Source organism: Thalia democratica, chromosome 1 (genome assembly GCF_965202585.1).
Source record: "Thalia democratica chromosome 1, ktThaDemo2.hap1.1, whole genome shotgun sequence".
Taxonomy (NCBI): Eukaryota; Metazoa; Chordata; class Thaliacea; order Salpida; family Salpidae; genus Thalia; species Thalia democratica.
The window spans coordinates 55,472,579-55,497,811 of NC_139165.1; the positions used below are offsets into that span (position 1 = coordinate 55,472,579).

A 25,233-nucleotide genomic window follows, 5' to 3' on the forward strand; every position below is an offset into this window, starting at 1 on the left:
TCAACTAGAAATTTTTTTTGTAACTTTTAAAATTTGTTTAAAAAATTAAAAATTCAAGCTCTTAAAAAATGATAAACTTGAAATAATTCTAACAACTACTTAACAGTTTTTCTTAGATATATAATATTAAATAACTTAAGTCAAATGAAAAGACAAACAAAAAATCATTGAAGACTTAAATACCTGATTATTGCATAAAATAATTTATGATGTAACAACAAATTGTAAAACTAATTAAAAAATAATATTAATTATCATCATTATGTAACCACAATAAATAATAAAAGGGAAAACTGTATCATTTGAAATTACTATAAATATAGATACATTAAATCGCTTGTCTGATTTAAATATGTAAGATTACTTACGAAAATAAATCTATAAAATAATTAACAGTTAAAACAATTGTTTAAGAAAAACTCATAATAAGTACAACATGGCATTAAACGGTAAAATATAAAAGTTAACGTGATAAAACTGAATAAACTAAAATAAAGGTACTAATTATCATTACAAAGATTTTTTTAAAACATTTAAAGTTTTTCATTAAACTAGAAGTTTTGTTAAACAAAAGTAATCTACACTAAAACTATTTAAAAGGTTCGATAAAATCATTTAAAGTAATAGAATGCTGCTATAATTTAAAACATTAAAAAATTAATTAAATTAAGAACAATAAATAAATTGTAAAAAGTATTCTGGATTCGATTAAAAATTAGTTTGCTTGCTTAAAAGCGTTGACTCCTAACAGCTTTTTATAATAACTTGGTAGACTGGATTTTTGTGGAGGGTTTAACTTGTTACCAACTGCAAAACATATTTGTAAAATAAAAACAAATTTAATATTAAGGCACTAACTAATAAAAAAAATGCTTAAAAATTAACAAATTACATAATAACCCGTTGCACAGTAAAGCTAAAACAAATATAATTTAAATGTTAAAATTAGTAGATAATTAGAAACACAATATTTTCAATCTCACTTGCTTACTGCAAACTAGAAATGTTTCGCTGTTTTACCATCTTATCAGGTATAAAAAATAATCATCTGATTTAAATCATAAAGTCTAAAGTAAGGATCGGCAAACTTTAGCCAACGGGCGACGTACTTTTTGGCTAAATAAAACTTATTAATAAAAGCAAGTTTAAGCTTTTCATATTAAAATTTCAGAATCACAATTATATATTTTTCTTGTCAATAAACGCGCTGCGTTTATTATTTTGATTAAATATAATTGGTAGCTGTTTCATATATTTTTTATAATTTTAAAGTATGATTTTTCAAAAATGCTGTGGCCCACGAAATTCTCTTAGAAATTTTTTTTTAATGTAACCCGCAAAGAACATTTTTATTTAAATCTTGACTTTTACCATAAACTGCTGATTACTGGTATAAAGCATAGTGATCAGAGTTTGAGTTTTTGTAAGTCTAATGCTTGTGTATACGGTTATTTCTTTAACTTATACCATCGTGCATCTAGTATTGACAAAATAAGTACAAACATATTTACAATTTTTAGAACCCCTAGATTTAATAAAATTTATTTTATAATGCCTCTGCATTGAAAAAACTTTTATACTTGACCACGATATGGCAAATATTATATAAAACAGGTGCATACAAATGTTTTAAATACATGTTGTTGTGGCTTAAAAATAAATTGATGTAATGCAGAAAATTTTAGACAGCTCATTTATCAAGCTACAAAATTTACTCTATTAGCTTCCACAATTGCCATTTTTTCTTGTTTGCTTTTTGAGCAGCATTCTGGCTTTAGTGGTACGTTAATTTTAGTTTCGAAAATTGAAAAAAATTTGTTGAGCTATATTTATCACTTTATAATTTGATCATTAAATTTAACTAAACCTGATGAATTAATAAAACAGCGAACTTACTTTAGTATGCTTGCAACAAACTGAGCAGACTAGTGTTGCATTCTTCTCATTTACAAAGTTTGAAAATTTTAAATTTTGTCTAGTTAGTCAACCTCCTAAATATCATTAGCTTAAACTTATATCATTAAAGGTATTAACTAAGGTATTACGACAACAACATTGAAATTTTTTTAGGTGTTCTAGTATTTTGCACTTAAAGTTTTAATGGGTGGTTTATAGTCTGTAGTGTTCAAATTAGCAGTTACGCAAGTGATTAAGTTGAATGTCTAGTTAAAAAAAGACGTTTGTATAAATAGTTATAATTATAAATATCAACTCTACTATATACTAGTTTTTATCTGTTAAAAAAACATCTAATAATTATTTAAATGTACGTCGTCAAACTTTTAGGGACAATGCAATTTAAAATGCTTAGTTTTTTTATTTTTAAAACTTATGAATCTATACAAAAAAATTATTGAAAATATAACGTAAACAAACTTATACAATAAGATATAGAAGACAAAATCTTAATAAAACTAAACATATTTCGAGCAGTTCTCATCAGTAGAGTACAAAGCTAACAAGAGATAAGACTTACAAACTTATACAGTAACCAAGTTATCAAAAGAGTAATAAGACAAAAACAATTAGTAAAAATTAAAATAATTTAAGTTTACTTACATTATAATTAACCTACAGTAAATCTATACATTAATATAATGACACTAACACGTCTTATAAAATACTACGAAAATAAAGAAACAGTATATTCAAATTCTTTTTGCTGACATAAAACCGGTTTTCTTAATAAAAAAAATAGCTTCTAGTTTAATCAAATCGAAAACGTTGCTACAAGTTTTAATGAATTAAAATCTATTTAGTCTATTTAGATTTTAACTGTTTGCACATGTTGAATTATTAACAAAATTTTCTGCAGTGGATGAACGTTTAGATGCATTTGAAACTTTGACCAGTATATCATATTTCTTATATTATTTATTTATTAAAAAGAAAACAATTAAATTATTTAATGATATTGGCTTCAAAATAACTATCGACGTTGGCACAACCGTATGTAATTTCTTAGATATAACTTTAAACCTGACCAACAATATTTATAAACCATACCGCAAAGAAAATTCAGAAGTAAGATATATAAATAACAAATCAAATCACCCTAAAGTTATAAAAAGAAACCTCCCAGCGATGATTGAGAGGAGAATTAATAAACTTTTCAAAAATGAACAAATATTTAACAACCACGTAGCAACATACCAAAATGCTTTAAACAATGCCAACTTTAAACATAAGCTAAAATATACAGAAAATGTAAAGACCCAAACTAAAAAGAAAACAAACCGATCAAGGAAAATCATTTACTTTAACCCCCCGTTCTGCCAATCCGTAAAAACTAACATCGGCAAAGCATTTTTCGAGATAACTAATAAACACTGCAAGCAAAACGAAACATTAAATAAAATATTAAACAGAAATAACTGTAAACTATCTTACAGCTGTATGAGCAATATTAAGGTAATAATACAAAAACATAACAAGAAAACTCTAAATAAAACCAGCAAAACCGAAGAACAAAACGTCACCACCAATAACCCATCCTGCAACTGCCGATCGAAAAACTCATGCCCCTTGGATAACAATTGTTTAATAAAAAATGTAATTTACAAAGCTACGATAACATCTCCGAAGGAAATAAAATATTATATCGGGTCGACCGGAAACACTTTTAAAAACAGATGGTACAACCACAACAACAGTTTCAAAAATTATAAAGATAACGGGACCGAACTAGCAAAATACATTTGGCATTTGAAACATAAAAAAATCACCTACGACATAAAATGGAGCATCCTCCACCACATTGGGGAAATTAAAAGCATACATAGCATCTGCAAAACCTGTATTTTAGAAAAATAGAAATAGCCAATGCTAAGAAAAAAGTCAACTTAAATAAGAGGTACGAACTATTTGCAAACTGTCCACATTTCCAAAAGCTCTGCTTTAAAACTTAAACTAACACCCGCTGATTAGTAAGTTAAATTATTTGTAATTGTAAAGAGTTTTTATCGCCCATGTAAAAATTGTTTCCTTTTTTATTTACACCAAAGCACGATACCAAATTAAAACTTTTGATTACACAATCTTTATTCAATAAGGAAATTTAACAAAAATTTTCTAACTTTGCAACTAAAGTATATTAATTCAAATTGTGCGCCAATATAGTTACGTCATAAACCTAACTTTAAAATTTTTATCTTTAAGTTTAAACAGTCAATTTATAGCATTATCAATTGCAAATGTTGTGTTTAGTATCCTATTTGTTTTTTCTGGCAACTAACTTCAATGTGAGTCATGTTTTACTATTTTAAGGTATATAGCACTATATTTTTTTGTCTATCATACCAACAAAGTTCTTAAAAGCGTAACATAAACTAAAAAAATTTTTTACTTAAGTTTAGTATATTTAAGATTTATTTTTGCTCTTAAACCATTAGTTTTTAGTTTTTATTTTTGCTTCACTTCCATTTATTTTGTTCAAAAAATTTTTTCAGACCTATTTACAACAACTGAGGATCTCCTATATGCAAGTATAGGAGTGAAACATTGTTTTGATTGTAATAAACTGTTGAAATAAATATTGGATATTTCTTATATAAAAGACAAAAATTCTCTACACTCTATGGTACATACTCTTTTATCCTTTTCCTTATATGTCTTGTTGTTAATCCGATATAGCTTGCTTTACAACAGTAGCTCAATTGGTAAACTACCATGCTTTTATTTAAGTTGGATATTAGATCTTTACCACCTAGTGTTAATAGTGGTTTTGACGTTAAGACAATCCTTGGGTTTGCTGCATAATTAGTTTTTCTTATCAATTGTCCTATTTACTTTTCTAACATTTTTAAACTTTTATCGATGAATTGGATTTTCAAAGTAACTACACATTTTCAGGTCCTAATGTCTTTCTTTTATCCAAATTTTTAAAGTGTAAATAAATTGCTTTGTTATCTAACACTTGTGGGTACCTATTTTTGTTTATTAGTAACTTGATCTGTTTGATTTTTATTAGTAGAAACTCTGGGGAACACATTTTATGCGCACGATGACACAGAGTTCTGATTAGATTCATTTTTCTCTTTAAACTACAGTTTGATTGAAAACTCAAATAACAACCTGTAAAGGTTTTCTTTCTAAAACCCATGTTAAAAATCTCTTTTATTCTCGTTTAACTTAAACATCTAAAAAAGAAAGTTTATTACTGTTTTCTTTTTCCATTGTGAAACTGATAGAGTTATGAAAATTATTAAAAATATTGAAAAAATCATCTATAGTATTCTCGTTTCTGACAAACACAAAACAATCATTAACATACCTGAGGTACAATAATTCATTTTTGAAAGCAGGAATAATTTCTAACTCGATATAATCCATAAATATGTTAGCCAATGTTGGTCCCAAGGGGAATCCCATGGCTATCCCGTCTTGTGAGGAATAAATAAAAGAACTTAAACTAATCTTAACGCCAGAAGTTGCAAGTCGCAATAGTTTTTTTTAATTAATTCTGTTTATTGTAGGTTTTCGTATCCTATACAATATATCAATACAAACTTCAATGACCCCTTCATGAGGTACATTAGTAAACAGACTTTTAAAGCCAAACGACGCAATAACCGTATTATTTGCTTCCTTATTTTGTCAACGAACGTAAAGGAATCTTTTAAACAATATGCTGAAAAGTGTTTTAACACTGGTTCAAGACTCAGGTTTAAAAACTTCGTCAATTTATACTGCGCTGACTTTACTATATTTAAATTGGGCCTCAATTGAATATTTTCTTTAGGAATCCTTTGATGAATCAAAATTTTAACTTTTTGGCTGGGCAAAAGAATTTGACAATATTAATAAAGTTGAAAGTGAAATTATTAAGTTTCTGATACAATCATTATTCAAGATTGAAATTAGTGAATATCTGTTTAATTTAGTTAAACCGTATGGGTCAGTTACCCAACATTTGTAAAGGTTAACGAAAAAATCATATCGAAAACATTTTTTTAAGTTTTATTTTATCTATGGTAAACTCAGCGCAGCATAAATTGGCGAAGTTTTTAAATCTAAGTTTGTTCCCCAGAGTTTCTATTAAGTGAAATCAAACAGATCGAAACCTATTATTAGATAAAGTTGCTATTAAACAAAAATAGGTACCCATTAGAGTTAGTTAACAAAACAATTTATTTACACTTGAAAAATTCGGATAAAAGAAAGACATTAGGACCTGAAAAATGTGTAGTTACTTTGAAAATCCAATTCATTATAAAAAGTTTAGAAATGTTAGAAAAGTAAATAGGACAATTGATAAGAAATACTTATTACTTGCAGCAAACCCAAGGATTGCATTCAAATCAAAACCGCTATTTGTATTTTATCAAGAAAACCTGTTTTTGTAAGCAAAAAGATTTTGATTATACTGTTTCTTTATTTTCGCCGTATTTTATAAGGCGTGTTAGTGTCATTGTATTAATGTACAGTTTTACTGTATGTTAATTATAATGTAAGTAAACTTAAATTATTTTTATTGTTACTAATTGTTTTTGTCTTCTATTGCTATTTTGATTACTTGGTTACTGTATAAGTTTGTAAAATCTTATCATTGTTAGCTTTGTACTCTACTGATGAGAACTGCTCGAAATATGTTTAGTTTTATTGAATTTGTGTACCTTTTATATCTTGTTGTATAATTACTGATCAGTTATCTTCCAATATTTGAAAAATACAGTATTTAAAAAACAAAAACACTTTAAATAAATAATAAACGGTATAGTATTTTTTTTACAAAACTTGTACAGTGCTTCGAACATTTTACAAAACTTAAGGAAAACTAGTTCAAAATAAAATCAAAGGTATTTATCGTCCATGTAAAGCCAAGAAAGTATCACGCATAGCAGGATATTTGGTCAATAATCCTAAGACCGCGTAACACTTTAAGTAACTTGTTTTCAATATTAATATTTTGCATTAAATCTTGTGGTTTTATAAACATACAAAAAGTTGAAACAAACTTAATAAAACATAAATTTTGCAAAAAAGTAGAGTTTTAATGTACTATTTTATTATTTGATCTAGCCGTACTTGTTGTAATAAAACTATACTTTCTTTTTATTTTAAACATGTATATGAACATGTAATTATTTATATTTGAGTATAAGATAAGTTTCAAAAACGCTTGACGTTGTTTTATTTTTTTTATCTGGAAAAAAATATTGACGTTAAGTGCGAGTTAAGCAAACTTATTCTATTTGAATTAGAATCTCATTTTGATTTTCCATTCAGCAGTGAAACTTAGTAAATGTCTGAATTTGTGATAAATACTTTTCAACTTGTGTTGTTATCAAAAAATGTAAAACGGTTATATATTCTCTTTGCTTGGACTACTACAGTTACTATTGAAACTTTCTGCTTTAATGTTGTTAAAAGTATGAATATTTTGGTTTTAATTTTAGAATAACATTAGTCCTTAAATTACTTCTTTAATTACGTACTACTGAAGACAAAAATAACTTCCACCGTGCATTGTTAGCAAACTTATACAAACAAGATAATTTAATAGAATACTAAAACAAAAAAGGTATTTTAACAATTTACTTTTAGCAGCCCGTTTTAGTAAAACTAATAGTCCAACAAATTTTTATTTTTGCCATTTAAAAATTAATCATAAATACCTGCTTTTAATGAATTGGAACTTTACAAAACCAATAGAAAAGTAGTACAGTACAAAGATTAATGCTAAAAAACCTTCTTCAAGTAGAGAGTGAGAGTTGTTTCCATCTGAAATTGTGTCGCTTCTTTTAATTTCGCCATTGCTGTGCAGGGGTGTACCACTAACAGGCGCTACAGAGTAATCTTCGTGCTTTATCTAAATATTAAAAATATTTTTGAAAAAACTTTCTACAAAAAAGCTTAAAAATCAAAGTGTCAGATATCAAAACAATTTTATTTCTTAAAATAACAAATGATACTAATCGAAAATGTTTAATTAGTAACCAAAAGAAAAACTCACCGATCGCTTTTGTTTCGGGACAAACTTAAAAGTTTTACTAGACCTAGTACTTAGATCAAAATTTCCTTCACCTGTAACAAATATGTAGAGGTTTCGTATTTGGAGTGTGTACTAATAAAGACCTATACAGTACTAAAACAGCTGTATAGTTTATTGTATAAATAAATAACATTAAAATATTGAAACTAAGTAAAATTTAAAAAGCATTTTTAATCTTTAAACTACGACATCAACGATATTGAAGAAAATTTTAAAACAGGTTTTTATATTTGTATAAAAGTACAAATAGAAATGGATTAGTTTGAACAGTTTTATCCCTAATTAACTATTACTACAAACTTCTACAATACTACTCCTGCAAAAAATATAAACCTTTCAGTAATTTAAACGATTCTTGCTGTTTTAGCTCTTTATTTTTCTGCTGCAGCGTTTTAGTTGAATTTTCCTTTTTTATCTGCTCTATATTTAAATGGAGCTCACGAATCATTTGCTCAGCCTTGCTTGTATCTTCATCTTTTAACTGAATTAATTGTTTGTTGAAACTTAATTACTTTTAGTTTAACTAAGTAACACTTACTGGCTCATTTTCTTTAATAATCATTTTTTTAATTTCCTGTTTTTCTTCATTGTCTTTTTCATCCTACAGATATTGTTTAGTTACAAAAATTTTATTAAACCGTGATATTAACGTATAAAGTGTTTAAGCTTCCTTATAACAAAATCTGAAGAACTCTAAGTTTATGTAGAATCTGAATTTAGGTAATAAATTTTTTATGCTGATACTGAAAATTTTGGTGGAATTACTTACTAATTTTTATTTTCAACCACGTGTATATAAAAATTAAAGTAAAATTTACAATAAAATATTGCTTTTTTAAACAAAGTAAAAAATAATTTTTAATTTAGCTTGAACTTTTGCGTTATCACTTTTATTTATTTATGGTTGATTTTTTTATTGATATACTTAAATAATTTTCTTTATTGATATTTGAAAAAAAACTCTTCATTTCTGTTGTTGCAGTGTTTACTATTGTATAGGAAAAAAGTTCTTATGTTATATTAAAAATATTTGTTAAACCTAAAATAGTTAAAGAACTAGACAATGAATAATAAACTTTATTCTAATAATTAATATAAAAAAATATAATTTGATGGTAAGAAAATAAAATGATTTTTTTAGATATTATCTTTTTTATAATACTTCACATTACTGATTACGGATTATATACTATAAAAAAAGTTCAATTTCAAGAAGTTAAAGATCACTAATTGTTTTTTAAGGTTTTATTAAAAGTTCGAATTTTCTTTTATTATCATTATTGTGCAATGTTGGACTCGAGCATCGATACCCGAGCTACTTAAACAGAAAGGACATGAAGTGAAAAAATAAGACTAAGTATAAAATAAAATTACAAAATAAAACTCTCAAAAAAAAAAAAAAAACTAAATAGATAAAAACAAACACAACATTTAACAGCAAATAAATTTTTTAAAGACACTATTATAACACATAGTACGTTTAGTTAAAACAAACTTTGTTACTCATGTACAACACATTCATATTTTACAGCTGTAAAACTTATTTAACTAGGTTATATTTATATTTTAGCAAATGTATTTTGATACACTGAAATACAATTAAATTTGTAAGATTATAAACTAAATCCATTAAAACTTTTTTTTTTCCGTAGAACCATTTTTTTAATCAATTTTGGATTTAATTAGATGAAAAAAAAGATTAATAAATAAAGTGTTTAGCTTAAAAATGTTGCATATTGCTTTGCTTAATTCAAGTTTTTGAAATCTTATATTAAATAAACAGTGTTTTTATATTTTGTTTTTCAGGTGCTAACAAGGCTTTATAAAGTGTTTTTGTTTAATACTAGTTTTTTCCAATTTTGAAGTTAAACAAATTTAAACATTAAGTAAACAAATGTATGCTAACTAAAATTACATGTACAATGAACATTGTACATAGTTAGCTATACTATATTAATATTTTAAAGCAAATTGTTTTTCATTATATATTACTGATATTCAGACTAACAATTAACTGTATTAGTTTATAAATTACAATTAGGAGTGGTAAAATAAGAAAAAAATATTTTTTATACTCCACTAAGTAATCTATGCAAATGAAAATTAATTTTATGACAATATAAAACGCCGGTGAAGTGTTTTAGTTGCTTGAACCTAGCAATAATAAAATATATTCACTAAAGCGAATTCTAGCACATAATAATTTCTTGTTTAGTGTATTTTTTTTTCATTTTTGTAAAATGTATATTGTCAAGTATAATGAGAGTATTTTATATAAGTATCATTACTTCATCAAATGAATTGTATTTTGTTAAGTTAGGCTCTTTCACGTTATTGACAACTTTTTCTTTAACAGAACTTTCTTTAATTATTAATTTTTCAGCGAAAATAATTTCTTCATCAGGTATAACTTCATCATTGTTGTGATCAAAAACATCTTCTACTTTTCCATTCTCTTGATAATCAACAGAAACTTTATCACTTTTTTCTGTTAGTAGTCTTTTTATTATAACTTTTAAAATTTATGTGTACTTTTATTAAACTTACATAAGAAAATACCTTAAATGTAAATAGAAAAAAAATGCCGTACATTTATAAAAAGTAAGCAAAAAACTAATAAACTAAAAACACTAGAAAATAAGTGTTTACGATACACAATAATTAAAAACCGTCACTTAGTTTTGTGTTATTTTCATCTACAACTACTGCTTCGTGTGAATTGTCCTCAAACATTTCAACTGCTGTTTGTTCATTTTCAATTACACTTTCCTCGCTTGTTTCTGCTTTATTTTCATTTTCCTGATAATCAGTAGTATTTTGATAAGAACTGAATGATAAAAAAACTTAAAACTTTTATGTTTAAGTATAAAACTACACAAAGACAAGTAATGTATATTGTTAGTTTGATTTGATAAAACTTGATTTTAAATTATATTAATGATTAATATTAATATGATATATTAAAATTGAAATTCAGAATAAGCTTGTGTTTGATTTTTATATTTTGTTAGTAATTAATTGAAATATATATATTTTTTTTAAGTATAAATGTTTCAGTCATAGCTTATCAAGCAATTTGTTTTGTCAAACATCGGCGAAATTTTTAATCTATCAAGTATTAAACTAAAATTCCAAAAGCGATTACTAGTTACATATTAACATTAAACAAATATTTATTCCTGCTCAGCAAAAAAATAAACTAAGCAATAAATAAATTATAAACAACTCGGTAAAATATTTTCGAAACAAAATGATTAGTGTAGAATACGAGAAAAACTTCTTATTTTTATTTAACTTTCATTCTATTTAAATTAAACTAATGAGACGAAATTACAAAAATACTATGATCCTTTAATAGCAACAAAAATCAGTCATTTCAATAAATTACCTAAAGGTAAAAATAAACCATAAAATGTTTTAAATAATGTTTCAAAGGTTAAAACTCTATCTAAAACTAATACTTTATACATACTACTACTTAAACTAAAGTATGTTTTAATAAAGTTAACATATGGTTACTTAACATCCAAGTGATATACATGTGGTTTGTTTTAACCTAAGTTCTATATAAACTGCATACCTCATCAAGTATATCACTGTCTACAGATTTTTTCTTTAAAGTTTTATTCACTTTTGCATATAAATCCTCGATGTTTTGACTAGAGTTTAATTTTTCACTATTTTCATTAATCTGTTCAGAATTATCTGCTTCTTAGAGTTATTGAAATTAAATTATTAAACTACTTGAAGTAAATTTAACGCAGATAGGTTTTATTCTTATCTTTGTATGAAAAATAATATTTTAAACAGTTTTAGTTTAATTCTATACGAAACTGTTACTTTTAAGTAAAAAGAAAAACATTTTAAACCGCTAGAAAAAAGTATAAATCTAATAGCAAGTGTATTTTAAAAATTAAACTTACAATTCGTTCACGAGATTAAAATAAATAATATTTACTCTTACTTAATGAGCACAAGTTATTAAAAATATACAATGTAAATACATAAATATAATATATCTAACATATTGAACTTAGTCTACTAAACATAAAAAAAAAAAAAAAAACTTGAAAAGTATTAAATATAATTTTTTTATTTAAAAATAAAGCTAGTTAATAACGATAAGCAAAAACTTTGTTTTTTTCTAAAGAATCGTCATCTAAATCACTGCTTTCATCTGAATAAATTTCTTCTTCAAACTGAATTTCGACTGGAAAAATTAAAATTTTTAGGTTATTAAAAAAAAAAAAAAACAGAAATATCACAGAAGACTAGCTGTAGAAATTATTAAACCCTAAAAATAGTGAATTTATTAACTTTGATATAACAAGTAAACAATATTTTGTATTGAAAACAGTAGTAAATTTATTAACTCACGAATTTATTTATAAAACAATTTTTCACTCAACTAATAAAATTAGTAAGATCTTCCATTAAAACAAATATCAAAAAAAAAGGCTTAGCTTAAGTTTAATGTAAAATAATTTAAGGCCATAGAAGGGACAAAGGACTTTTTTCATGTTGATCTTATTTTTATTCTAACAGTTGCTTTTTATTGTTTTTCAAAATTCATCTAGTTTTTAAAATACAAGCGTACAAAGTCGAAGAGTTCAATAGGTTTTTTACAAGACTAAACCAAAAAGGCAAAATCATTATTTCATACAAAATCTGTTTACTCATACACATGTTTAGTATCATTCTCAAAATTTCTCAGTCTGATCTTAACTTAAAATCATTATAAAACCTTTAAAATTTTGACTAAATTCTATTTTCATTCTTTTGGTCTTAAAATAAAATATTTAATTTTTTTAAACATTACAATGGAATTCTTTTCGTTTAATACAAAGAACATATTTTGAAAACCTGAAGTTAATTTTTTTTAAATGAAGGAGATGATTAATTTTTTTTGAAATATTTTTAATTTTGAGAAAACAGCTAGTTTAAAATTTTTCCTCCGTAGGTTTGTATTGAAAACATTTTACACAACTGTATATACCTCAAGCATTAATTAGAATTTCTATATGTTGTATATTAAAAAATTGAGCTTTCATATAAGGTTCAATTTAAACTTTTATCAGATAAAAATTATCCTTATAGGCCTTAAAGTAATTAAAACTAAGTTTAGTGTATCACACCACAATAGAAAAATCTAATACCTTTACTTTCGTCACTAAGAACTTGATCTAACATCTCGGTGGCTAAATTTTCTTCTTCGAGAGTTCCTGCCACGCTTTTTTCACCAATCTCTAAACAATGTTTATAATTAAAAACTTTAAAACACTCTTAAATAATAACGTAAAAATAAACTCCACAAAACTAGTGATGCAAAAAAAAATTTAATTTCTATATCTAAAAATAAAACTTAAGAATGTGTTTAGTTTTAATTTGCTGTTAAGTTTAAATTTTCTTTCTGAATCAAGTTTAAAGTGATAATCAATTTGAATATACAGCATTTCTTATTATCTCTTACCTTGATATAAATCTTCGCCCAAATCGTCTTTACTTTCATTGTTCTAAATAAAATAATAGAAATTATTTAAATTAATTAAATAAACGAACTTGAATTATTGTTTAACTAAAATATGTTACAAAATGAGTTTTTAATAATTATGATTTGTTTATTTTTTTAAATATATCTAGCATTGTTATTTTTTTGCATTTTCTACAAAAATTTGATTCATAAACAACATTTTGCTCAATGAGCTCGTCAGTACAAGCAAATAGAAAAAAACGGTAACACTAAAGTACCATTTCAAAATAAATAATATCTTACAATCTCGTAACTCTAACACAACTCTGAAAGGCGATTTAAAAACTATACTTATAAACCTTATATTTCGTCAATATATTTTTAATAAAATATACAGCTTATTTAAAAAAAATACATTATTTTTTTATAACTTTTTATTACTACTGTAAACTCACTTTGGAATTGTTGTTAGGTGGAGGGGGAGCGGGTGCTCTTCTTTTTGTTGGTTTTGCTGAAATAAAAATTCATTTAAAACATTAAAACAAAAATTGTACAATAAATACCGATTAAAAAAGGAGAATCCATTGAATAGTGGTAAGATGTGATTGCTTGAATATCATAAACTAAATAAAACAGTTGTATCATCTGTTCTCATACTACGAGCACAAAATACAAAATAAGCTTAGTTATGTTATCATCATTAATATCTGAGACTTTTTATAAATTCGAGTTTTATGAATTCTTTGATGCAATAAAAAACTAATCCGGGTCATTGAGTAACAATGAATTTACAATTACAATTTTACTTTAAACACATTTTTAATTAATTATTAATGTCCAAATACTTTTAAATTGGCTACATTTGTATTTGATGGAATATTTTTTTTTAAGTTTAATAAAGTCAAAAGTTTTAAGAAACATGGAACTGCAGAGTGTTTAAGTAAATATGTTTACTTGAAAACGTTACAAAACATCATGACTGTTTTAACATATGTACTTTATAACCTTGTTCAAATTTTCTCTGGTAATTTATTTTAAACCTTAAATTGTGAAAGGTATCAGTTAACTGCATGTAGCTTTAGCAACTTATACCACATAAGCTATACATACAAATCGCTTCAAATATTTTAAAATATACTTTTTAAAGTAAAAGTGGAAAAAGCTTAAAACAGTTAACTGAGTTTCAATAGTAAACAAATAAAAATTAAATGAAATAAACATAATCAAAAGATACAAAATTTTGTGGTATAAGTTACTCAAAAGATACAAAATCAGTTTCAAAACAAAGTTGACTCAATACCATCAAAGTAAAACAAAATTAACAACAGTTGTAAAATAAAATATTTGATATGTTTAATTTGTCTGAATAATCTGAATAAGTGACAACATCCAATGACCTTAGTTTATTTACTTATTCAGGAAAAATTAGTTTGTTTCAAAATTATAATGCACACCTATCATAATTAAAACTTTACTCTGTCGTTGAAACTTAAAAACTTTTTTAATATTCGTAGTCAATAAAGAAACATTGTTTTAAGAATTTATTTTTTATTTGACTAGTGTTCGTTCACTGATTTACTAAACTAAATAAAAAAACCATAATACAGCTATGCAAATACAAAATTTATATTTAGTCATCCAACTATCTATTATGTTCTGCTACATATCAAGAAATTTAATACCTTATTTAGTTTATTTTTATATAAAAAATATAGATAGACTAATATAATATGAATGGGAATATTTTTTAAATTTTTAAATACAGAGTAGTTGAGAATACAATTCTCAAAATTTTTCATTTAAGAAGTCCTAAGCATGGAGTAAATTGTTTGCTTATATCACATTTGCTAATGCATTGACTACGATTTTTTACAAACATAATACAAATGTATTTCATAACAAATTACGATTGAAAATAAATTTAGTAATACCTTTTACAAAAAAATATTTAAAAAATAACTATGTATTTTTTTTTACTGTTAAAATTATGGTTGATAAGTGTGCAGTTATAAGGTTATATAAAGATAATTTTAATTTATATTTATATAATTAAGTGTTTATAAAACTTGTAGCTTCAGTTTTGGTGGGAGTTGGTGGAGGTATGGACGGGGCAATTCGTTTTGTTGTCTTCGAAGTTTTTCTTTCTTTAGGCAAGCTTTCTGAAAGTAAAATAAATTTGTATAATAAAGAAACTGTGTAGTTAATAATATTTACTTCATCCAATTTTCTAACATTTGATCGCTTGAATATTTTGAACATAATTAATTTGACTTAACATTTAAGCTAAAACTATTTGTCTACCTGTTTAAACATTATATGTGGTTAACTTTACTCAATACTGCTAAGTCATCAGTAATGTTAGGTAATTAATTATAAATTAAATTACATTAAGTTTTGTTTTAAGTATGTTAAAAAACAAGTTACTTTAAAAACTGTGAAACCCTACTAGAAAAATAAAAATACGTTTTCTAAATTTAGAATACATACTAAATTATAGTTTGTTTTATCAGCAATTAATTGGGTAAGATTTATATTGATTTTTTTTCTGATCATAAGTTTTTCAGTGAAACAAAAATTTAAGTATGTTACATTTAAAACATACAGCTTATACAACAAACTTCTTGGCTTATCTATTATGTTTCTGTTTAATTTATCCATATACTATCTTTTTGGTTAGTTGCAGTTTACATGTTTAAGTTGTGTATTTTTAATTGAATAAAAAAGTAGTTTTATAATGTCTAGTACAGCATATTTTTATTATAATTTAAACAAAATAAAAAGTTATTACTTATGCTAAAGAATTTTAAAATATAAACATTTTGTAACTTGTCTTCTTGTCAAACATTAGTATTCTTTCGAAGTTTTAGCATTTTAAATTTAAAGATGATAATTTAAGCATACAACTAGAATTATTTCTGTTTAAATTGTTTTTTGTAATAAAAAAATATTTTAAAAGTTATTAAACTTTGATAACGTAAACGTTTCTAGTTTAATCCTTTTAACATAAAGCTAAAGCTTTATTAATAGCTTAAAATTTGGTAAGAAAAACTTGAAAATACTTTAGTACTTATTTTTTAGAGGTAAAACTCAGTTATAAATCACAAGTACATTTATAAGAGGGTTTCTATTTCTTAAGATCTAAAATATTTTCTTTTAATGTTAAAATCTTATCGGTATAAAATAAAAATAGAGCTATTGTGTTTTAACTTTATCTACCAATTAAGTAATAAAAACTATACTTGTTAAGAATAATGTTAGTAAGTATTAAAATAAAAACTATTGTATCTGTAATATGGCTTAAAAAATACTAATTTAGTATTTTTTTTCCAAGTTACGCACAAAGATGCAGAAAGTTATACTTAATTAATTATAGTTTTGTAAAAAATTGTGTTTAAATATTAGTATATACTACTTTCAATTGAGACAAGTAAAAACGAGATGCAACCTAATTTTTCAAGGAGAAAGACATCTCTAATATTGTAATCATTTAGTGATTTTTTCATATCCAGACGATTGTTTAATCCGTGCAAAGGATGCCTAAATTCCAGATTGTTAACTGCTTTTAAATGCAGTTTTTTTATTACTGTGTCAAATATATGTTGCAATGGTTCATTAGGATTAACTCTCAGTATACTCTGTCTCTGGTGTGTTAGACGAACTATCAATCGAACTGTGTTCTGTTTAAACGTTATCAAGTAAAAAAAACAAAAGAAAATTTGTTGTACAATCATTGTAATCTATCTCAATTTTAAACAAAATTGCTAATTTTCCTAAAAAATAGTTGTATAGTCTCCAAAAATAAGCCTTAGTTTGTTAGTAAATCTTTTAAATTAACTTATGTTAAACCTGCATACATTATATGTTTTAACAATAAGTAATAACAAGACTTTGAAAACTTACTTTTGAAAAATTGTTTTATTAACAAAATTATACATTAATCAACCACTTTAAAAGTTTAAAAAAATTATTAATATTTTCGCTTAGCTTCTCATTGGATAAGTATTGCTAAAAACTAACCTGAGTATGATAAAATAATTTTATTATCTTGTTAAAAATTGTTTTGTCATAAAGAGACAAATGTTAAAAAAAATTCTGTGATCTGATTATTAACTTTGGAATAAATTAGAATTTAACAATTTAAATTTAAGTTAGAAATATAAATAATATAACTTAAAAAAAATTGAGTTTATAAAAAATACTAAAAAACCACTAAACAGTAAAAAGTTTACATAAACACAGAGAAAAAAAAACCTTATTTATATAGTTTTAAGTTATTCACATCTTGTCCTTTGCAGACTTTAGGCTCGTGAGTTCTAATGAAAAGTGATTCTTGAACTGAGTGGTGAAAATGTATTTTTCGCTTTAGATAGAGTTTTCAATTTTGTATTTTTGTAATTCTTTGCACAACTAAGATTATAGAAGAAGTGTTCACAAATGGATGATTTTTCATAGTTATTCTTTTCATCTCTAACAAAAATGAGCCTTTTTAGCTTTTTCGTTACATGCTATTTTTGTCTGACATGTAACAAAAAAGCTGAAAAGGTTTTTTGTTATTGAGAACTATATGAGAACAACCATCCATCCATGACCACGTCATTAAAAATCTTAATTGTACGAAGAATTACATAGACCATCTTAAACATTTTTAATATTACACAAATAATACACTTATAGCTTAAATAGGTTTCATATGTACAGTATAAATTTAATCTTGATTATTTTGGATAAAATATTTAGTTAACAGTATATTTCAGTCAAAGTTATTGTGTCACATATTGTTTCTTATGAATATTCTTTCAAAACTTAACAGAATATATTAAAGTCTAAACTTAATCAAATACTTTTATTGAAATGAAGTTGAGTCTTTTTTCACTAAATAAACATTAAGTATTTTAAATAAACTAGCTTAAAGTATAAACTGTTTTAAAAAATACAAAACTTTATTACAGCTAGCCCATTGAAGAAAGGTTTGACATACAAACACATAAAAAGTAATTTTTTTATTGTCAAAATTTTTTTATTATAAAAAACCACTAACATTGTACTTCTTAGAGTTTTTAAGCTGTTGACTTCAAGTTCTTAAATAAAATTATTTTAATTGTGAAGTTTACAACTCTTTTATATAAATCTTATTGATTTAAATTTCTTGCCAAAAAAAGAGACATAACAAAATTTACCATTCTTAAAACAATTCAAATTTTTTAAGAGTAAACTGTAAAAACTTAGATCTAATTTCTTGAAAACTGTAAGGTAGAATATATTTAATAAAATTGTTTTTATTTGTGTTTTTGGTTTGTCATATAAATATAAAACACGTTATATATATCAAACTTTTAACCTTTATATCATAAAACAGCTCTAACTTTTGTATTTAACTCTTCAAAAATATCTGATAGATAAGATAGAAATTTGCTAAATAAGATATGGTTGTTAAAAGCTAATCTAACTTAGTATTTAAAGCACAGAATATAAACATTCACACAGTTTAGTAAAATACCTCAGTTTTGTTTATAGGTTGTGGTACAATTGCTTGAGAAATAGACACCTTTGATTTTATGACAACCATTCTTATACCAGATTCACAAACTTGCAAAGAAGCTTTACGCCTTATACTTTGTTTTGATTGGTTGTTGTACAAAACATCAACAAAATGTGTTTTGTTTGAAAGGTTAAATTTGGTGCACATAAGTTTTGGAAGATCTCCTACAACAGTCCTAAAATAATAAAATCTAAATATTTATTTTTATTAGTTTTACTAACTTTGTTTGTATAACTAACAGTTTAATTCTGTATGCTTCAAATATGAAAACTTACAAAAAGATGTACAGTATATGAAAAAGTAAGTATAAGTATGTATCCTGAAATAGATAAATCTAAACAATTATTTTTATTAGTTTTAAGATTTGTTTTTACTTAATTGTATTTAATTCAGTATGTTTCAAATATGAAACTTTTCAGAAAGATGTATAGTATATGAAAACATAAGTATAAATATATATCAAAAGTTACTTAATAAAAACTACTTTGGTATATTAGTACCTCTAAAACTTTTAATAAATATATGTAATACAACACAAAAAAATGTTACTTAGGTCTTTCTTTAACTAGTTTTTACTTATTTTACTTTGTGCAGGTAACCATACAAAATAAATAGCCAAAGCTTTAATAACTAATTGAAAACATTCCAAACCACTTAGTAATGTTAAATGGCAATGAAAAATTGTATAAAAAAATACATTCTAATAATTAGTGCTACGGTGATACTAATCAAAAAAATAAATATAATTATTTCTTTAAGTAGAATTACAAAATACCAAAAAAAATCTATTTTATCTAATTTGCTCTCAGCCAATTTATTTTCATTAACAACAAACTTCTACTAATTTTCATTTATTTTCTTTAATGTGTAAGATGCCAATATTAGTTAGATACAGATATAGCTTTTATTTAATGCTAACTAGTCTTCTTTTATTAATTTTAATTTCTAAATTTTTGAAAAATGTTAATTTATTTATTTTTGTTTTTAATCTTGTAACTTTTTTTGCAAATTAAAAACTTGTGGTTTACAAGATCTAAATTCAAAATTTCAAATCTGGTTCCAACCAAATATTGATTTGAATAAGGTCTTATCTGTTTCCTGTCTAGTAGTAATTTATTTCTAAGATCTTGACCCAGCCGAACTTATTTTTCAATTAAGATAGCCCAGATTCAGATCTTTAAACTAAATTGTGACCTGACTGGAACAATATAGGACCTTAAGACCTTTTTTTAAATAGAAATCCAGTCAAAATTGATTTGAATCTCTTTTACAAATCAAAAACTGATATAGATCATGGCAAGCTATGTTCAAATTTGGCATTTGGATTTGGTGGGTCACTTATAAAAACATCTCTTAAATTTTTAGTTGTAAGCTTAGCTATATTTTCAAATTGAGATCATATCTTGGTCATATGAACACAATTCATTGAATGACATTTTTCTTACATGAGTTTTTAGTACAAAATGAGCTTTTGAACAATAAAATGAATAAAAAGAAAAATTATATTCACTAATGCTAAGTTTTAATAATGTCACTACACTTTAAAATTCTTGTAAATAAAATGAGAATCAGGATATATCAAATTAATAATTAGTTTACACAGTAAATTAAATATAGTTTTAAGCATATACACTTTTAAGCTTATATAAAGTACCTTACTGACTTTAAAAACATTATGTTGAGACTTAAAGCTAAAAGAAAAATTCTGTTATACAGAGTTAAAAATAAACAAACTCATTTGGTATATTGGTTTCTTTCAAGTTGTTTCCAGGCAAGATTACTTTTACGCATGTTTCTTTCTCATTTTTTAAAGCTGTCATTTTTTTAAGCTACACTAAAACAAATAAGAATAATTTTACTTTAATAATTTTAACTCTACAGTAAAAATAAGTACTTATAAAAGAAAAAATCAGACTATGTATAAGTAGCCTTTTCAAAAATTCATACCGATTTATTTCAAAAAACAATTAACTTTTTTCAGTAACCTATTCTTTTGATACAGTATTTAAATTTTGTACAGAGCTCGTTGAAGTTTGTTAACCCCTTAACACACATAAATATGTGTTAGTGTAGTAAAAAAAGTTAACTGTTTAAATTGTTATTATTATACATTCAGTGAACTTAATTCGCTCGGATCTTTGTTTACAAAGGCTTAATTTATATTTTTGTATAGTTAAAAACAAAACAAATTTAAATTACCAATAAAACTAATTCATTACAATAATATTTAACAATCACTCTATCATTAACCAAACAATTAAAAAAAAGAGACCCAACACAATCTTTTGTACACAACCTACACTAAAATTCAGTACATATGACAGGGTTTCTAAAAGTTTTTGAGTAATTTCTTCTATGTTTTCTGAATTTCACCCAGGTTTTTGAAAGTACAAGTTTTTGGATATATTTTAGGTATAAAATTAAACTTAAGGTAAAAACTCTCTAAAATTGGTATAACAACATTGAAAAAATACTTTAAAACTACTTTAAATGTTTTTATAATTTAAAACAATATTATAACAAAAAAAATTAAGTATCTGATAGATTTTTTGAGTCAAATTGAAATTTCATTATTTTACTTGTAAAAATTGTTTATAAATTTAGGTTTTTCTAAGTTTATTAATGGTTTTTGTTCAAATTTCCAGGATTCTGGGCTTTTTTGGAAGCCCCGTAAAATAAATAAGACTTAAGTTAAAAACCACTCTAGATCTACTCCTTGTGGTTATTTAATTCATAAAATAATCAAACCAATACACAAAAGTTCTGAACACAAAGTCCATATTTTATAGCACTGCTTTTCTTGTTAAGATAGATTGGTATTCTGTATTTACCAAACTAGTGTATTTTTTAACAGCTTTTTGATAATAATGAACTAGTATTTTTATGGTAAAAATAAACATCAGTCTCAAACACAATTTTAAAATATAAGAAAAATATTTGTTTAATTAAGTATGTAGTATGAAATATGAAACTAAGTAACATTTTAATAGTTAAGAAAAAATTGTAGATTTTTTCTTGCTTCAATGGCTAATTAGCATCATTTTGAATCAAATTTTCTAGATTAACTTTTTCAATAATCAATAATAATTTGAATTTTTTTTTTGATTTATTTGTTATGCGTTTGGGTAAGGTAGATTAGGATTTAAAAAAATTGGAAAAAAAATCTTGTTTTAATACAGGTATAAAAATATATAAAAAATATAACTAGGCAAAATAATTAAACTATCAAAAAGCCAACCTAAAAGGCTTTTAAACAGTTTATTACAAATTGTCAAATTTATAAAAACATTACAACTGTTTCATACAAACTATTGCTTGTAATCTTCAGCTGTTAAAGTTGGAACTGAATCGAATGTGCTTAACATTATTACACAAATAACAAAAAAAACACATTAAGAAGTAATTATAAAATTGGTAGAGGACAAATGTCAGTGCTGAAATCTTCTTCAAATGCCTGTAGATGTTGGATTGCCTTAAGTGATGTTATGAACTTATATGTTTCTTGTTCTCATGCAGCAACACAATCTTCTTCTTCAAAGAAATATCTTTCACCACATACGTAGGAGAAAAATCAGCTTAAATGTATTTTATTTATATTTTAAGTCAATAAAACATACAAGATGTTATTGTCATTTATCAGCACAATTTGTAGTTTTGTGATTTTTGATTGTTTATTTAGAAGGAAATTCAATTTTTGCACTTAAGTTTGTCTTCTACAAAATTTCATAATTACATCTTAGTTTTTTTTTTACTATTAAGTTTATTTAAACTTTAACAACAGAAGATTACAAGCAATAGCAGTTGTACTGTTTTTTAAGTTCGAAAGTTTGTAATATATTATAAAATAAACTTATATAAAAGTTAGTCTAGAAAAAGTTGATGCAAAAAGACTCGAATCTAATGGCTAGTGATTTAATTGTAAACATTTCTAACTAACTCACTTACTAAGTAAAAGCATGTACTAATTCTGAGTAATAAAGCATTTATTTCATAACATCCGCTAATAGCGCTAAACAGATCATCTAGTTTGATAAAAGCTAATGCAGCACTAAAATATAATACGTGATGGTTATCAAGCTTCAAAGAACTTTTTACTTTTGTAAAATTGTCTAAAATGATTCTTAAATTTGTTTCTTATTACTTTATCTATAAGTTTTTTTTAATAAAAAAATAAAAACAAATTATACAGTAATCTTCCTTTATTCTACCAACATATGTTTCTGTGTGTCAACGAATCAACACACTTCAACTGGGTTGTTAATAGAAACATATGTTGGTAGAATAAAGGAAGATTACTGTATAATTTGTTTTTATTTTTTTATTTATATTCCAGTGAAGTTACTTTACTAGGATCTTTTGTTAGCAAACGATTAAAACTATATTTTGAACAGTTAAGTTTTTTTTATTAATTTTCTTTTGATTATGGTTACAAATTTAGGGAAGTGAAATTGCTAATATTTTTCAGTAATTTTAGTAATAAAAAAGTAAAGCATATCGAAACATTTTTTTTTTTTGTGAAATAAATACTTTAGAAACTAAAAAGTATCAAGCGTTTGAGAACGACTATAATAATCTTTAACTTTCTAAAAGGTTCGCTAGACATAACTAAGAACGTTAAAGTTTATTTATGTTTTTTAGATAGATTATTTCATGTGCTTAATAAACTTGTAAATTAGTAGATAATTATTTATTGAACAAAAATAGCCCTAAAATATTTGGTCCCAAGGACCTGGTGTACGAACAAACCTTTCGGTTATCGAGTCATACACCAGGATACAGTTTAAAGTCATGTCTAGGACAATCTTGTTAAAGTATTTTGCTTTTATTAAACTGCTAAGTGTTTTGTTTACTTACCTGTTAAATTCAAGCAATTGAATTACTTATGAATAATTTTTGATAATGCTTTTTTTTTATCAATAATACAAAATACATTTAAGACCTTTACAATTGTGTTGTAAAACTTTACGTTATTTTTATATTTAACTAAAATTTTTATATTTGATTTGGTTTTTATATTTTAAATAAGACAGCTGAGTTAAATATGGTACTATACTAGTTTAAAAAAGTATAAACTTTAAGTACTTTCGGGTAATCAAAACATATACCCTATCTTTTCCTATTCTATAAAACTTGGTCTGTTTAACTAAGTATAAATTATATTTAGCTTTTAATTGTTATTTACAATACTTTCAGATAGTAAAAATATCTTTAAGACTATTACAGAAAATCAAATATACGTTGTATACTTATCAAATTAAAACTAATATCAAAACTTATTTTTTAAAGTGGTTTTTTAAAACTGATACAGTAGTATTTTGATCCTAAGAATTAAAGTTATTAAACTTTGATAAATATAGAGTTATGAATACTGAAAAATACTATTCGGTTTCAAAATAAAGTTTCAAGCTCTAGTAATTGTGTTGCGAATTTCTGTTATAAAAAAGAAAACCGTGCTAATTGATTGATTAGAGTTTAATTTATATAACATAGTTATAACTGTTTTCTATGTTTATATATTAGTTATTTAACGACAATTAAAAGCGCTCAAAAGTCAAAACAATTTGTCGTAGGACCTGGTGCATGAAAAAACTTTTAATATATAAAACATAACAACGAATTAAGTTTAATAAGTTATATAACAGCTTAATTAAGAGAAAATACTTATTTTTTGAGTGTAGTGAATGAACGACTAAAATTTAAACATACAAAATTACTTATATACACCAAAAATGTTCGTCACAAACTTAGTAACTTACTCTAAAAAACAAGTTGTTTTTTATTTTAGGGGATTTCCACTAATGCTTAAGAATAATTATTAATTGTTGAATTTACATTGAACTCAGTTTCAACTAGAAATATTAAACAACCCAAATAAAATTATTATCAAAGTTACAATTTTAAAGAATAATAGATTCTAAGATGTTAATTCGCTAAGTTTTTACAAAAATATGGTGTGTTTTTAATTGTTCATGGTAAAAAAAGCTGTTACTAAAGTTGTTTAATTATATTTGTTAATAACAAGTTTTGTTGGAAAAACTAGACTTTTATTGATTTTTAAAAGTTTATTTAAGGTAATTTTAAAGGATTTTAAAAACTCAGCATGAATCAGGAAAGTTTTTAACTAAGGAAAACTAAGTAAGTAACCAAGGAAAGTTTTTTTTTTGTGACTAAGGATAGTTTTTTGTCTAAAAGGGTGGCAACTCTAGTATTTATATAAAAAAATAATTATAT

General features: G+C 24.3%; 1 protein-coding gene across 2 annotated transcripts; it reads right to left on the reverse strand.

The window, feature by feature from the left end:
- Nucleotides 1-353: 353 nt before the first annotated feature.
- On the reverse strand, nucleotides 354-20,838 carry LOC145831138 (uncharacterized). Of its 2 annotated transcripts, none has more exons than XM_082938320.1 (16): nucleotides 20,737-20,838; nucleotides 18,961-19,177; nucleotides 16,909-17,140; nucleotides 15,530-15,622; nucleotides 13,919-13,974; nucleotides 13,464-13,506; nucleotides 13,150-13,239; nucleotides 12,127-12,203; nucleotides 11,574-11,684; nucleotides 10,669-10,792; nucleotides 10,282-10,481; nucleotides 8,532-8,594; nucleotides 8,327-8,474; nucleotides 7,955-8,025; nucleotides 7,690-7,810; nucleotides 354-807 (listed from the first exon to the last, which is right to left on the reverse strand). In XM_082938320.1, the coding sequence occupies exons 1-16, from the start codon at nucleotides 20,820-20,822 to the stop codon at nucleotides 716-718; spliced, it is 1,824 nt and encodes a 607-aa protein (XP_082794446.1). In that variant the 5' UTR covers nucleotides 20,823-20,838; the 3' UTR covers nucleotides 354-715. The 2 variants fall into 2 exon arrangements, with proteins under 2 accessions (XP_082794446.1, XP_082794445.1); XM_082938319.1 differs by having other exon boundaries at nucleotides 10,663-10,792.
- Nucleotides 20,839-25,233: the final 4,395 nt, after the last annotated feature.

Excerpts from the sequence above, each read along its gene's own strand:
- LOC145831138 (XM_082938319.1), bottom strand. The coding sequence starts at position 20,822 with ATGACAGCTTTAAAAAATGAGAAAGAAACATGCGTAAAAGTAATCTTG. Across the intron at positions 10,482-10,662 it reads TAACACAAAACTAAGTGACG|AAAAAAGTGATAAAGTTTCT; the intron begins GTTTTTAATTAT and ends GACTACTAACAG. Across the intron at positions 7,811-7,954 it reads TCCCGAAACAAAAGCGATCG|ATAAAGCACGAAGATTACTC; the intron begins GTGAGTTTTTCT and ends TTTAATATTTAG.